Source organism: Mytilus galloprovincialis, chromosome 9 (assembly GCF_965363235.1).
Source record: "Mytilus galloprovincialis chromosome 9, xbMytGall1.hap1.1, whole genome shotgun sequence".
NCBI lineage: Eukaryota > Metazoa > Mollusca > Bivalvia > Mytilida > Mytilidae > Mytilus > Mytilus galloprovincialis.
In genome coordinates, this window is record NC_134846.1 from 54,327,690 (window position 1) to 54,345,285 (window position 17,596).

General features: G+C 31.8%; 1 protein-coding gene across 1 annotated transcript; it reads right to left on the minus strand.

The window, feature by feature from the left end:
- Window positions 1–1,965: 1,965 nt before the first annotated feature.
- Window positions 1,966–17,384, minus strand: LOC143045309 (uncharacterized). Its single transcript, XM_076217742.1, has 9 exons — window positions 17,275–17,384; window positions 16,374–16,412; window positions 15,448–15,530; window positions 10,688–10,759; window positions 10,295–10,418; window positions 6,047–6,144; window positions 4,338–4,406; window positions 3,268–3,403; window positions 1,966–2,052 (listed from the first exon to the last, which is right to left on the minus strand). Exons 1-9 carry the CDS (start codon window positions 17,330–17,332, stop codon window positions 2,018–2,020), a joined length of 714 nt encoding a protein of 237 aa, XP_076073857.1. The 5' UTR covers window positions 17,333–17,384; the 3' UTR covers window positions 1,966–2,017.
- Between the last annotated feature and the right edge of the window lie 212 nt (window positions 17,385–17,596).

Sequence of the window (17,596 nt, forward strand, 5' to 3'; positions counted from 1 at the left end):
TTTTTCAATATTTCAATAGTTGTGTGTGTCTGTACCTACCATATTACTTGATTAAATTTCTAGAAAGTGCAAACTTTGTATCTCGTGTTAAATAACTATTTTGTTTTGTTCAGTTTGTTTCTTGGTTATAAAATTACACCCTTTTTATTGTAAGTGATTCGTAAAATAATATTGTTTAGTTGTATGTCATGTTCGCAAATCATCGAAATTCTTGTTACCCTATTTCATGAATTTTCTTGAAACTTTTGTAGTTTCCAGATTAGAAGTTATCAAATAAACTTACATATTTTTTAAATTTTAATTAATTGTACAATTGAAATCTTCATAGATATTATATCAACTAATAAAAATATTTAAAAAGATATGGAACTAAACAAATCTCTTATATCCTTTATTTAGTTTGAAATAATTGTATTTAACTAAAATTTCATTAAAACTTTTATTATTTCTTATGTTATTAACAAATTCATTCCAAACATATTGATAAAAAGTAATAAAACGTTTTAATTTTCTTTATTTCTTTAAAATTCATAATAATTTTAAGCCTAAAATCCTACTATTTTTCCTTATGAGAAAGTAATATAATGTTGCAATTCTATAAAGTTCATTAATTATTTTTAACACTTGAATACTTATATAAACACCTATTGTTTTTATATGAGCATCTATTGAAATATTTATGTTGGCATTCAAGGAATAGGTAACATATAAAATGTTGGCATTCGAGGAAGACACCACCTGTAGGTGTCATTAGTCGGTGACGAGAGTTGTTGAAAAGGTCTATTAGCAACTCCGTACATTATAACGAGTCCCTGTATTGTTGTTTATTTCATTTGGTTTTTTTTTGTCATTCAGATATATGTTTTAGTATGTTACATGTATCAAATCGGTGATCATGAATTTGACATCTAAAGTACCTTTAAATGGGCATAATAAACCATCGATAGGACCTCCTAAAACTGTCAATGTTAAATAATAGATATAAGAATTTGTGGTATGAGTGCCAATGAGACAACTCTCCATCCTAATGACGATTTGTAAAAGAAAAACATTTTAGGTCAAAGTATTGTTTCAACTCAGACCCTTTGCTAACACCGAACAGCATGCTCTAGAGGGACCCCTAAATGACTAGTGTAAACCCGTTCAAAAGGGAAAACCAACGGGTTAATCTATATAAAAACAAGAAACGAGAAACACTAAGTCTTATGATCCACATAAACAAACGACAACTACTGAACATCCGGTTCCTGACTTAAGACCCTATATCAACATAAACATATATATAAATAGATAACGACTATGTGCAATTAAATTTGTCCTTGTCTGTTTGGTTTCATTTTATAGTAGTAAAGTTTAAAAAAAAATAATCATCGTTTTTATCTGTATAAGAATGATTGTTAGTAAAAATGAACCAGTCAACGAAATGGTTCACTTTGTTTCACTTTACATTTTACCATTACTTTTTTCCCTTTTAATGGCTGAACATGCCTCATACATCAGAACGCAATCTCGGGGTATAAGGGGTTTTAAACGTTATATGAATACAGATTCATTGAGGTCGAATTATTCACTTGCAAGTGAATAACTGATCAGCGATGTTTCTTAGCTTATTTTGATAAAAAAAAACTGGGTGCTAAAAGTCAATTTTATTTCCATTTTCATTAATGTTTGAAACAAAAACAAATCACACATCTTGTAGCTAATTTCCTAAAAGGGTCGAGACTTACAAAAATAAATTCAAGATTTTATAGGTTTTGTGTCGGTTACATTATAATCGAAATTTCTAGTAATATGAATAACATAAAGAATAATACCTAGGTATAGAACGACAAAAAACTAGATTTTGTTTTTAAGATTTTAAAAAGTTTTAAATGAAATGTCCCGAAGGAAAAAAAAACTGTACACAAATACGTTGCGTATTGTTAACAAAACGCACGTCTCGCGTACAAAATGAAAAGCCTGGTATCCTCAAAGAGTTTGTTTATTATCTTTTGTATCATTTGGAGACAATCAATGGTTATCCACAGATGGCCTTGTCATAACATGTTTGATCTGAAAAAGAAAAAAAGAAATAATATTATGAGTGAAAAGGGCTTACAATAAATATGCACTATGTGGATATAAAACGTATCAATATTAGAATTAAGGATGATTTAAATTTTTAAACAATTTACTCATAGTATGATGTTTTATGTGCACATTAAATGAACTAAATAGTAGCTTTTATGCTTCAGTATTCCACTAATGATAGAGAAACAGATAACTTATGATAAAACTTACATGATATAAACTTAACCAAAGATTGTGTCATAGTAAGGTCACACGCTTGGTGTATCATTGTCAGAATTCACTCGTGAATTAAAGGTGCAACAAAGTAGCAACAAATAAATACATAAATAGGTACATCATATCCTAGAAAAATATCTGACGAAACGAACTATATATATTGACAAGCTTTGCATTGATTATAAACAAATTTTTGGGGGGAAATAAGGGCGACCTAAACCTTGGTCGCAATTCCGAACGTTTTGAAATAGGAAAAATCCGTAGCTCTATGGTCTGCAAATAGTAAAAAAAACAACATAAGGACATAAGAGCTACGGTCAGTGACTGTATATCACATATGAATATAATGCAATTTGACTGCTCAAATAGTACAGCTTTAGTATATTCTAGTAATCTTTTTTTTAATCGTCTTGTTACAGCCATAGTGATTTGTTCTTTTTTCAACGTTATTTCTTACTGTTTGTACCCTCTTTTCTTTAATTATTTGTATTCTTTCAGCACCTAATCGATCTTAGAATCATGTTCAAAACAGTGTGGCTCTGTCTATTGACTGACGACCTTAATTATCACATTGACTGGGACAGATTATGTGAACGTTTGTCTGTAACGACCACTGCTCACTGTGTACTTGTTAAAGACACTAAAACCGTGGGGTCACCAAAGGTTCTCAACGCCAGAATAAAGTAATTCGAAAAGCTAATCAGGAATAACACGAGGTTTTGATTTATATCAATAATATAAATCAAAACATAAAGGTTATTTCTGGTTCATTTTTCGAATTATTTTAATATTAAAAGCTTTAGGAACCTTTGGTGACCCCACAGTTTAAATTCTATATAAGCAAGTAGTGAGCAGTGGTCGTTCCAGACAAACGTTCACCTAATCTGTCCTAGTCAAAGGGACAATTTAGGTCATCAATCAATGTCCACAGCCACACTGTTTTGAATATGATTCTATTATAAGAATATGGATAAAACGTACTTTTAACAAGGACCTGGCATCCTCCTTGATTGCATCGATTTCCTTCACAGCATGCTGAACACACTTGCACTGCTGCTCTTTTACCAACAACAGGATTGTGACTGGCTTTGTAGGCTTTAAGGTCAGCATCACATAACTAAAACAGAATGTAGCATATCATAAGTCTATGATTGTTTATAAATATAAAAGAAATTTATATTTCTTACTTCTAAATGGACACAACTATCCATTTAATGAGATGACTATTTGATTTATTTAAAAATACATCATAGCTGCAACGAATTTGTACTTTCCAAATGTTGCAATATTTGTTTATATAGATGTTATTTTAAATCTTGTCTAATTTATGCCAAGGAACTACATATGCATGAACATTGAAAATGTACAAAAATTTTCTTTCTGTGGGACGAAGGTTTTTTGCTATTAAAACAATTATTGTGATTCATCGATTTGTCATGTGACGGATCAATCAATTTCTACTGCAAGATTGTTATACTTACATGCATATATGTTAACTACAACCATACAACTATGGGCGGTCAAATTTCTGCTTTTCAAACAGCTTTAGAAAAAGGTTGTGGACTTTTACAGTAATAGTGAATTTATCAAGTTCTCTGCACATATAAAGTGCGCAAGTATTTGTATACAATAATAATAATAAGTAAGAGGAAGAGAAAGATAAGCTTCTCCTGTTTTGCAAGCATCCTCTCGTCGATCAATTATCGTCATACAAAACAAAATTGTGTACATGTTTTTACAAAATACGTGTGTTGCTTACATTTATTATGTAAGATGTTGAGAATATTAAGACTAATAACAAAATGGTAAATTCTTTCTTGACAGTTTGACTAAGTCTGTATTTACCTGCCAGGTGAGACATGCATAAAATACACTAAACATAAGCCCTGTCCGTTTAGAAGTGACTCGATTCCCCCAGTTGTTATCTTGGTTTATATATTATATATATTTATCACGTTTTACTTTAATAGTAACCTGATAATATATATAAAACCTGAATTGCAGATCTTTTGAATACATGCATTTATACATAAAAATCCTTGCAAACTTACAGATTTCTGTCTACAACGAAGTTGAAAATATACTTGGTTTCGATAGAAAAATTCTTTTAGTTGGCACACCTGTAATATGCAATCAAATTATTTTGTTAAAAAAATGACTTTCACTTATAGACAATTATAAATGTTTGGGGTTCTGACCATATGCTTCCCATGTGTGCAAATGCCATTCTTAAATATTTCCAATAAATACATCCGAGCTACTGGTTAGCATCGGAACTTAAGCCATTAACAAAGTGCAGAATAACAACGAAAAAAGATGACGTTATCATGAATTAAGGTGGTATGGGAGTCTAAAATAAAAATGATAGAATTTGTTCATACTTTGCCAAAACGTTGTATCTATTGATACATGTTGAAAAATATAATAAAAATGATAGGTCACCGTGCATTTTCTCAAGCTACAGGACGGGACAAAATGACACATTTTGTATGGATTATACAGGAAAAAACACCATTTTGTGATTAGAAGCTAAACAAAATGATAGAATTGTTAAATACTTCAGGAAAAGATAGCTTTCAGACACTGCTTTGAGAATATCAAAAGAAAAGATATGGTCACCGTACGTTTTTTCCGGCTAAAATACAAAATAGAAAAATTCCATACAGAATCCTTCAGAAAATGCACTTTTTTAGAGTTACCTCCCCTTAAAATGCCAATTTAAAAAAAAAAAAAAAAAAAAAACAACCAAAAATAATTAACATTTGCAAAAATATCAATATTTAGAAGTTATATTCTTGTAAATTGGTACTTTTAAATGAAAATGTACATTAAACATCTGCATTCCTGCATCAAATTTTGCTAACTTGATGGAAAATCTGGACCTTTGATTCTCTGTTTTTTACAATCCAAGATGGAGAAGACACCCATACCACCTTAACATGAATATTGGGGAATATTGTCCCGAGTAGAATTTTATATTGCACGAGCTTGCGAGTGCAATATATATGTTCTACGAGGGACAATATTCCCCAATATTCATGCAATAACCCTTTTATTGTATAGCAATATAATATTTATAAGTAAAAATTGGTTTAAACTAAGATTTTGTCGTTGATGACGTCATGAATTTTGAAGATTTATTGCACTAGTGCAATATTAGAATTTATTGTACGCTAATTTTTGGTTACTTTCTGTGGGAAATATTATATTGATATACAATAAAACGATCTTTTGCACTTAAATGGTTCCGCAGTTGATTTACATATACAACGAAAAAACATCTGATCAACTGTCAAATAAACAGTCACAAGAAATTAAAAGTAACTGTCTTTCCCAATGTCAGTTACAGTATCTTATACCTTTTTTTCTAAACTTTGGAGTTCTCTTGCGTTTTTAGTCATTTCATTTAAAAACTTAATGATTTTTAAATTTCTTGATACTTACTGAGAAGGCATGATGATGTATAATAAATTCAGAAACAATGATGATTCTTTAAAATATTTGGTTAAAATTATTAATCTTGGTTGAACACGATCTTTGTTAGAACTTATACAAGTTAAACTAAAAATATAACTATATTTAGTCATTTTACATCTGATAGTGCATGATTGTCCGTATTTATTCTTTAATTCTTTTTTTTATTAAAGTAAAACATAAGTTAACCGATGTTCAATACGCGAATTGAATATTATTTTTAATTACAATACAATGAAAAAAAGTAGTGCGTTTTTTTTATCTAAACTTATGCTTTTACATTTACCTCATCAGCTCGACATGCTGAAAAAGTCTGGCAAAGTGTAGGGTATTCAACTCTGTCACACTGTCCACACTCATTCTGAACACTTGGTACACTGGGATCTGTTTGATATAATATCATGATTTATATTGAAATAAGATCAAATAACACCCTAAGGGTACTGTTGTGTATCAACTTTAGTCCGAGATTATTCTGATGTCCAACGGCTGTTTTGCCAGACAAGCTGGGGCCGTGGGACGTCATAACTCGTTTCATATCAAAAAGTTGATATTTGCCCGTCCAAAATAGATGCACTGATTCGTCGCTTCTAGTGCCGACTGACGGGCTTGGAATTACATAAATCGGGTATCAATTTAAGGGTGGCAGGTAGATGAAGCTTACATAAATGAAGAGTTTATGTAAATGAAAAATGAACAAATAGATATCCGATTTATTTAATTCCAAGGCCGTCAGTCGGCACCAGAAGCGACGAAGCAGCGCATCTATTTTGGACGGGCAAATATCCACTTTTTGATACGGGACGAGCTCTGACGTCCAAAGGCCCCTGTTTTGCATAACAGCTGTTGGACGTCAGAGTAATCTCGGACTAAAACTTGAAATCCTCTGAAGTTAATATGTTAAGTGGTAGAGTAAACTAGTAGATTTGCGAATACCTTCATTTGACTAAAAAAAAATCTTATTTACTTTGGTCGACTGTCCTTATCAAAGAGACTTTAAATTAATGCAAAACTTTTATAAAAACTATGGATGGTATGTATATCGAAATAACTATTTTAAGGAGTATCGGTTTAACTTCACCTAGAGCAGTTGTCTTTACAGACAAACGTTCACCTTATCTGTCCCAGTTAATAGGATAATTGAGCTCGTCAATCAATGGCCGTGATATGGATATGATTCTATTCGTCAGAGTTAGGTTTATTTGCATTTATATTTTCATCATAACCATGATCAAAGAAAGGGAGGTAACGATTCTTAATCAAGTGAAGGGGGAAAATTACAGAGTCGTATTTTGAAAATCATCACGTCCCATTTCAGAAAAGGTCACCTAGAGTGTGGTGCTCCATATCTTTCCATGTTTTCTTCAGTTTATGTTCAGGTCCTTATGTTTTTGAAGTATACTGATATTTCTATATGAAGATAACTTCATATGCAATATATTCTTAGCTTTAAAACGTGTTTGTTTTGAGAAAAATCATTCGAAATGTTGGATTAAAGAGTGTTTGAAATTTCCTGATGTTTTGTCAACGGGGACACATATTCGCCGTCGTTACACATCTATTTAAAGCCAAATAACTGCAGCTTTAAACAATATGTATCAAATAAATTTCATTATAGATGAATAGCAGACATTTGAAAGGTGTAAAAAAGACTGAAATTTAGGGCAATCAGTCAAAGAATTACTAAAGAAATACTTCTTTGAAATTGTTTTTTTTTATTCAGGAAATTGGCTGAAAATCGTTGTCCGTTTTTCGGTCCTTTGCGGTAAGTGCCGAAATTTGGTCTCATTTTCAAAAAATATCATATTTGTTATAAAATTATAATTTACCGGCGTATTTCTTCAATTTCAACCATCCTTTGAAGTTTTACACCCCAAAATCATTAAACGGTGAAAGTGTGTGCACGGCGAATATGAGCACTCTACTCTTTAATAATATCAGATTATCACATGGCATTTTTCATATCGCATGTATTATCAGCCCTATGTTCAATATCAGCCCAAGAGCCGCATGGCTCGAGGGCTGATATTGACCGAGGGCTGATAATACATGCGATATGAAAAATTACATGTTATGATATTTTTATCATATGCTTCAACAGTAGAGAAAAATAACAGATTCATGTATTGATCCTTTTACGTGGTTCCTGAAGTTTAAAGAGTAAAAAAGTTCACGGCCGTCGGGCCAAAAATTTGATACATTCAATATGAAAATCTTTCTATCATATGCCTCAACAGAGAGAGAGAGAGAGAGAGAAAAACACATTTTAATATTGACGAGTCGACAAAAAAATAATTCAACAATATACATAATGATCATTGATTGGAAAAGTCAACTTTTTAAAGAAACTTTCTAAATTATGTTTCAGAAAAACTCAAAAAATGCATTTATTTTTTTTATTATGTTAAACAATATACTTTCCAGTATTCAAATAATTGTTTTGTACACTACTTTGTAATGTTTTCACTGAAAACGTAGCATTGTCAATTTGAGGTGTATTTTCCGGAATTAGCCGAGTATTACCGGAATGCCATGTGATAACGTTACGGAAAGGCATGTGATAACAATCGAAGCATGTGATAAACTTTTCATATCAGCCCGCTAAGCACCAATTCGAAAAATATGGAATTTACGTCAATTTAATGCTATTATCATACGGTAAAATTTATATGTTATTTAGTCTAAGTATATGATAATATATTATATTCATATTTAATAGGTGGACAGAATCAAAATGCACTACAAGTTACTAGTGCACAACAGCTATATTTTTTTAATATAAAACCATTCGCCCTAAATCCCGTATGTAGACGATATTACAATAGCCGTCTCTATATAACCAAAACTGGACGACCAAAGACTGGTTGGTAAGCGAAGAATCACGAGTCGGGGTAGGGTTACATATCTTCCTACAGACTTGTATTGTAAAGAAAAACTCAATGTGTCTGTCTTGTACTTAGCAAAGTGGATTAACATATTAACCTAAAATGCATGTTATATTTGCCACTGGACCTGAACAACAATATATCTATCTATTATGATTAACATAAAAAGGATCAATTGAGTTTGTTATTTGTCGATATGTGGCTCAAACTGAAAGAAATTAAAGGACAAGGTACACTAAGGGCCGTATTTGGCCCCCTATTTTGTCAAAAAAATATTTTCATCTTATAAATGAACTGAGAATCATAAAATATCTTAATATATTTGTTCTTCAATACCACATGCCAAATTTGTCTTCTAGTATGGCAGAAACCTGATTTTGGGTTGGCTAAAGTGTGTTGATAACGTCAAAAGATAGAAAAATGTCGTATTTGTGGACTGCAGTCCTTCGTTTTTAAAGGCCTCCGACAACGTGAGCCACAGTAATAATTAGTGATAAAGATGGCATACAAACAGGGTTTTCCGAATATGAAAAGAAATTATTGGCTCACGTTGGCGGAGGTGCTCAAAAATTAAAAAAATCTCTCGTAAAAAAACAACAATTTGTGTCAAAATAGTAATATCGGATCGAAATCGGAGAAAGAGCTGAAATTTTTTTTTAAGCATCTATACTTAGTCTATTGAAATTATAAAATTTAATGTCTTTCAAGAGGGGGCCAAAATTGGCCCTTATTGTACCTTGTCCTTTGTACAATTTGTAACAGTTGCATTTTACTCGTACAGACATATGGTTTTCTTCGCATTCATTTGAAAATACATGTATTCTTCTGCACTGTTCTAGATCCCGACCATACCAATGATTAGAAACAACTTAGTTTGAATAAGACTTACAGTCGCAGCAACAATGAACTTAATAAGCAACAGAGGTTATTCAGTATGATTAAAACTAATTCAAAGAATAAACAGATACATCAATTAGACAATATTTGTTTAACAAAAGTCTAGTCGATGAATGGTTAAGTGTCCGATACTCAACTATAGGTCTTGACCTTGAAACCACTGCATTCTGTTATTTCAAATTCATTTTTTTTTTGTGTTCACTAAACTCGTTTATGTAAACACATTATTGTTTCTATTCCATCATTCCAGCTAATTTAGTTCAAATTTTAACTTTTAAAAGTGAAGAGATTAAAGAACCGGCGGGGACTTTTTTTTTTAATTTTAACATATCTAATACTTATTGTTTATACTGTTCCTTTGTTTGTTAATTTTAACCCCACTTTTGGAACTCTTGGTAAAGGCAATTTATATTGGAGTTGAGCTGTAGGTCTTTGAGATTACAATCTATAGAAAAACATTGTAAATTCAGATCGAATGCATATCGCAGTGGCGGATCCAGAGGGAGTTTGAATGCATTTAATCGGGGACATATGGTTGGAACCCCCTTTTTATCCTGGGTTGGGACCCAGCCCCCTTTTTTTAAATGGCTGGATCATGCACTGCCTCGCCACGAGTTGAGAATGAATTCGTAAGCTAGATGTAAACAAAATATTTAATAGCTATACCTAAACTACCCCTTAGACTTCTCATCTAATGCGGTCCACTTTTTTAGTCATAATATATTAAAATATGAAAAAGTAAAACATCTTACTTTGGTTACATAAATATGCATTACATGGTGGTACATTTTGGTTAGGCCTTGGAAAACCACAACATTGCGCACAGGTTACCAGTGAATTTCTTTTTCTGACTCCAGCTGCGATTATATAGCATATCTAAAAATGACAAACATTGAGGATTAGTGTACGTGATTTTTTAATGTTTCCTAATAAACTATACAAAAATGTATAACTCTCATTAGTATCATTTTAAAATCTATTTAAATATCTAGTTTAAACGAAACACGAAATAATAGTTATCGGATGCAAAATGTTTAGATCTAACAATGAACATTTATGAGTTGAAAATTTTACGATACAGCAAATTTTATTTTATTTTAAAAATTATATTTGTAAGTGTCAACAAACCTCTTTATTCAATTTACCTGTTGAGATCTACAACCAGCTGTAAAAACGGCTGTCAAATCTTCTTTCACGTGTCTATCAAGGAAGCACATCTGGTATGAAACAAGAACATATTACCAAACTCGTCAGTACTATATCTACTAATGTTTTCTGCTTTAATGTTGCAGGAAATTTATTGTATAAATTGATAAATTTCATATAGAATTAAAAACCAATTCTTCAGAGAACAATTGAAGGTCTTTCCACCTCGATAGTAAGAATGAAATTTAAAAAACGATGTTATAAAATGTCACTCCTTGTTGATGTTATTTGGTTCTTCAAATTGATATAAAAAATAAGACTAATAGGTATATGCAGAAGACTTGAAATAATTTTTAGCAGAGGTCAAAATCTAGAATGTCAAATTGACCTTTGACCTTGACCTCAATTTCAAGGTCATAGGTCAGTGATCTCAAATCAAAAGACCCCAGGTCAATCATTTGTATGGTTGTGGAGAAATACTGATTTCAAATACATAAGGGGAGAAAACTCCTATAAGGCTTAACCAAAACACTTCGACTGAATAGATTGAAGTTGCGCCTTATTGTAAACAGCAATTTGGCAAACAAATCATATCATTTACTGTAACAGTTTCGTTTGAATAACGATAATAAGCAAAAATCAAAATTTATAACATGACCTTGACCTTCGACCTTGATCTCAATTTCAAGGTCATAAGTCAGTGAACACAAAACGGAAGACCGGAGGTCAATCACTTGTATGGTTGTGGAGAAATACTGATTTGAAATACATAAGGGGAGAAAACTCCTATAAGGCTTAACCAAAACACTTCGACTGAATAGATTGAAGTTGCGCCTTTTTGTAAACAGCAATTTGGCAAACAAATCATATCATTTACTGTAACAGTTTCGTTTGAATAACGATAATAAGCAAAAATCAAAATTTATAACATGACCTTGACCTTCGACCTTGATCTCAATTTCAAGGTCATAAGTCAGTGAACACAAAACGGAAGACCGGAGGTCAATCACTTGTATGGTTGTGGAGAAATACTGATTTGAAATACATAAGGGGAGAAAACTCCTATAAGGGTTAACCAAAACACTGTGACTGAAATAAGTTGAAGTTGCGCCTTATTGTAAACAGTTATTTGGCAAACACATCATATCATTTACTGTTACAGTTTCTGTGGTATAATGATAACAAGCAAAATTCAAAATTTAGAACATGACCTTGACCTTTGACCTTGACCTCAATTTCCTTCGAATGGACCAAGGAGTTCATATTAAAAGACTGTAGGCCTCTACGACTTATAACGTATGAATTGATCCAACAAATCGCCTATCTTAAATTTTCAAAGGGAAATAACTCCCATAAGATGTCTTCCGATCACTGAAGTCAAAATAAACCAAATCATTTTCAAGAGTAGACGAACAATTTGGTGAAAACAGTTTGCTAAAATCTTTTACGGTTTTAGAGATATAGCGATAACAAGAAAAAGGGGACGCGGGGAGATAACTCCTATAAGAATAAGTGTTCGGTCACACAGGGTGAGTTTTGAAACCCCAATTACTGTACAAATCGTTGGCCAAAAAATCCATTCGATATGTTGTAAGACAAAAAAGCATCTCAGACGGCAGAAGAAAAAAAAAGATATTAAAAACCAATTCTTCAGAGAACAATTGAAGGTCTTTCCACCTCGATAATAAGAATGAAATTTAAAAAACGATGTTAGAAAATGTCACTCTTTGTTGATGTAATTTGGTTCTTCGAATTAATATAAAAAAAATAAGATTAATAGGTATATGCAGTAGACTTAATTGTTTTAGTATGAACAGAAAATAATTTTTAGCAAAGGTCAAAATCTAGAACGTCAAATTGACCTTTGACCTTGACCTCAATTTCTAGGTCATAGGTCAGTGACCTCAAATCAAAAGACCACAGGTCAATCATTTGTATGGTTGTGGAGAAATACTGATTTCAAATACATAAGGGGAGAAAACTCCTATAAGGGTTAACCAAAACACTTCGACTGAAATAGGTTGAAGTTGCGCCTTTTTGTAAACAGTAATTTGGCAAACAAATTATATCATTAACTGTAACAGTTTCTTTTGAATAACGATAACAAGCAAAATTCAAAATTTATAACATGACCTTGACCTTCGACCGTGATCTCAATTTCAAGGTCATAGGTCAGTGAACTCAAAACGGAAGACCGGAGGTCAATCACTTGTATGGTTGTGGAGAAATACTGATTTGAAATACATAAGGGGAGAAAACTCCTATAAGGGTTAACCAAAACACTGTGACTGAAATAGGTTGAAGTTGCGCCTTATTGTAAACAGTTATTTGGCAAACACATCATACCATTTACTGTCACAGTTCCTGTGGTATAACGAAAACAAGCAAAATTCAAAATTTAGAACATGACTTTGACCTTTGACCTTGACCTCAATTTCCTTCAAATGGACCAAGGATTTCATATCAAAAAGACTGTAGGCCTCTACGACTTATAACGTATGAATTTATCCAACGAATCGCCTATCTTAAATTTTCAAATGGAAATAACTCCCATAAGATGTCTTCCGATCACTCAAGTCAAAATAAACCAAATCATTCTCAAGAGTAGACAAACAATTTGGTGAAAACAGTTTGCTAAAATCTTTTACCGTTTTAGAGATATAGTGATAACAAGAAAAAAGAGACGCGGGGAGATAACTCCTATAAGAATAAGTGTTCGGTCACACAGGGTGAGTTTTGAAACTTCCATTACTGTACAACATCATTGGCCAAAACATCCATTCGATACGTTGTAAGACAAAAAAGCATTTCAGACGGCAGAAGAAAAAAAAAAAAAAAAAAAAAAAAAAATTAGAAGAAAAACAAAAGGTCTAATGGAGGTCTCATTGGGGGTTCTGTTCACGAATCCCACTTAGTTACTATTTTTTGTTTTAGATTCCCGCATTCCGCTTAAGCCTTACACTATGTAACTTAAGTAAGCAATTCTGATATTTTTGTAATGTCCCCCCCCCCCCCAGAAAATCAAATGGTTGCTGCCTTAGAATAAAGTACAAAGAACTTCTGAAGGATTTGCCTTCAACTGCAATTAAATTGTATGCTGGCGAAACAAAACTATCCGTAGCCGCTGCATGTTTATCCACCTGTCCTGATTGATTCAGGAGCATGTCGTTCAGCAGTTATCGTTTGTTGATGTTGTTCATTGGTATTTTCCCGTTTGGATATATAAATTAAATCGTTGGTTTTCCTGTTCGAATTGTGTACGCTAATAATTTTGGGATCCTTTATAGCTTGCTGTTTGGTCTGTATCAAAGCCCTGTGTAAAAGGCCGAACTTTGACCTGTGTTTGTTATTATCAGGTTGAGAACAACCCTCCCTCAGACAAGGGGTCATTTTACTGATGTAGAAAAGAAAATAGAAATACCAAGGATTTGTATAGTTCTTCTATACAAAACCTTTGAACACTTAGAATTTTGTACTGAAAAAGAGGAGAGTTACATCATATTTTAAACAAATTTTTCTAAAAGAGGGGTCCACATATTTTGAATAATATTTTAAAAACTGTTAAAGTAAATGTGTTAACATGGTTAAAGTCCAGGAATATTACTAAATTCTTGGACATGTTTTGACCATTTAATACCAGATAGATATATAGTTCTATGAGAAAAACTGAGCCCTTTTGTACAAACAAATATATTATAACTTATATTGATCCCACATAAAACATGTAAAAGGGATATTTATAACATTAAGGGGTTGCCCCCAAACTGATTATGATTTGGATGGAGAATTGTCTCATTGTCAGTCACACATACATAGACCAGATTTAATTATTTCTTGGTGAACAGGGAAAAATACTTCAGAAATTAAAGAAATGTCAAAGTACAAGTGATAAATCAAGTTTTAATATCATGTCAAAACCTATTATTTTATGTTTACAAAACAAAATTATAATCGCTCGCCTTTACTTTTCAAGCTTCGCCTCAAAAATTTGCAAATTAAATATTTTTTCATTAAAATTTTCAAATCGCTCGCTCGCCCCAAATTTTGGAGTCCAAAAATCCGTAGAACAAGAAATTAAATTGGTGTGGCCTAAAATGTTTTTTCCGATTTTCTTAAAATTAGATAGGAGCTAGACCTAAAACTTCTTATCCATTCCACGTCAGATTTCCTCTTACTGCTTTAATTTTTTAAGATATAAGTCAAAAACGTTTAAATTAATTAAAAATAGACAATTTATATGCAATAATTTTAAAATTGATCGTCAGATTTTTCTGACAATTCCACAGGAGATCGAAATGTTGATCATTTTAACTTTGTAAAATGTGTACTAGTGCTTTTATTTTTTTAATACATGAAAAATAAATGCATTTTACCCAATGTCCTCTTTTTAAGAATCATTGACCATGCACCTTAAGCAACAAATCAATCAAATCTGCGTATGATTTCATATCCAAATTTATTAACAAATTATTTTTATAATTACTTGTTCTCTCCGTTGCATTGAAGATGTAGTTTCGTTTCATTGATGTTGTTAAAATTGAAAATACTATTTTTGAATAACCTCCCCCCTTTTCCATTTCATATTACAATACAAAGCTATACAACCAAATCTGACTCCTCCGTATTAACCAATGAGCAATTAAAGACAAACAACAATGAACATATATAGAATTGGTACGGGTATATTTTTGGTATTGTATAATATATAACATCATTATAAATTATATTTTAAGTGAAAATCTGTTTTAATAATACATACCTCAGAAGAATCATCACATACTGCTGTGTTGCCTAAACAGTTTGTTATGTTAACCTCATTCGTACAAGACAAACAAGAAAGACCTATAAAATTTAGACAAATACGTCGTAGTACAATAAGCATTGACCTGGTAATCTGTGTACCGTATGCATATATCTCCCAAAGTAAACTTTTATTTGAAACATTAAGAAGAGTCAAAAACATATCTTCTGGTAGGACCTCAAAATCGGCAGTCGTTGAAAAATATGGTATAGTACACACCATTTTCATCACTGACCTAGCACACATTTTGATTTAGTGGCCCACCTCCGGGTGCGGTAATTTCTCGCTGCATTGAAGATCTTTGGACAACTCATTTTCTCTTTGACATATTTCCCCGTTTCAATACTCAATTTTACAAACTCTAAATAATATTGTTTGACCAAGTTTATATGTATACCCATAGATTAGTTACTTAGAATAATATCATTTTGGTTTTTCTTATTTATTCTAGGATAATTCTTAATATTTCTATAATCTATCATCTGTGCAGTTTTTAGCTCTGAAGTATTTACAATTAATAGATTGGTCTTCTGTGTTTTTTTTTTTTTTTTTTTTTTTTTTAAATATGCAACTTTTGAGGAATTTAATTGGCATTTATCAGCTGTAATATTTTTGTTTTAAAAATCTAAAGAATTTTGAACATGCAAATTATGTGAAGTCAGTTAGACAGAAATCGGCTCTATCGTTTAGTTATTCATTGCGGTTGATGAAGAGTATAAATTAAAAAGGAGTCCGAGTACTGGGAAAATGCATGCACGAGCGTGACGTGTTAACAGTACACGTTTTACCGCTTTAAGATGGAATAGAGAGTATGTTACTGCTGAGAAATGAAAAGTTGACAATTAGAAAGTTGAAATCATCACATTATATATATGAAAACTTACCAAATGTCGTATCAAAAAGGGCTACGAACATCCATATACCTATTAGAATAAAAATATATAAATTGACTTTTTTTACATATGAAACAATTAAGACATAAGAAAGTATATTGATATAGGTATGTGTATTTTCATTCAGTTGGATTTTATAAAAGGTCTTTACTATATAAAATAAATATTTTTGTAGGAGCACACAAAATAATGTTTTTTTTTACCCGGCCATCCAACCAAGATGGCCCCCACAGCTAAAAATAGAACATAGGGGTAAATTGCAGTTTTTGGCTTATAACTCAAAAACCAAAGCATTTAGAGCAAATCTGACATTGGTAAAATTGTTTTATCAGGTCAAGATCTATCTGCCCTGAAATTTTCAGATGAATCGGACAACCCGTTGTTGGGTTGCTGCCCCTGAATTGGTAATTTTAAGGAAATTTTGTCGTTTTCTGTTATTATCTTGAATAATTATTATTTTAGATAGAGATAACTATAAACAGCAATAATGTACAGCAAAATAAGACCTAAAGATAAGTCAACATGACCAAAATGGTTAATTGGCCCCCTAAGAGGAGTTATTGTCCTTTATAGTCAATTTTTAACAATTTTCATAAAATTTGTAAATTTTTACTAACATTTTTCACTGAAACTGCTGGGCCAAATTCATCATAGATAGAGATAATTGTAAGCAGCAAGAATGTTCAGTAAAGTACGATGTACAAACACATCACCATCACCAAAACACAATTTTGTCATGAATCCATCTGCTTCCTTTGTTTAATATTCACATAGACCAAGGTGACCGACACAGGCTCTTTAGAACCTCTAGTTTTATCATTGTTTCTTTATTTATATTTGGAGTTTTTGTCTGTTTTTAGGCTTTGTATTTCTATTTTATAATATGACTTACATAATAAAAACATCTTAAACTTCATTCGTCTAGTAGTCAACTGCAAATATGAAGACATTATTAAGATACTATTGTATGTGGAACATGTATCCGTGGTAACACATTTACATTTCGTTACATTCAAACAACTGCTGGTTATCCATGAAACCTTCGAAAGGATGTAGTCACTTAGACCATGTCTTAAAACCCCTGTTGAATAGCAAAATTTGCAGGTAGCCTTTTATGGATTGAGTAACACTGTATTCAGGTGATATTATACGCGATATAAGATATGTCGATTGATATGATTTTTCTTTGGTGTTGTTTGTTTGAATGAAAATGA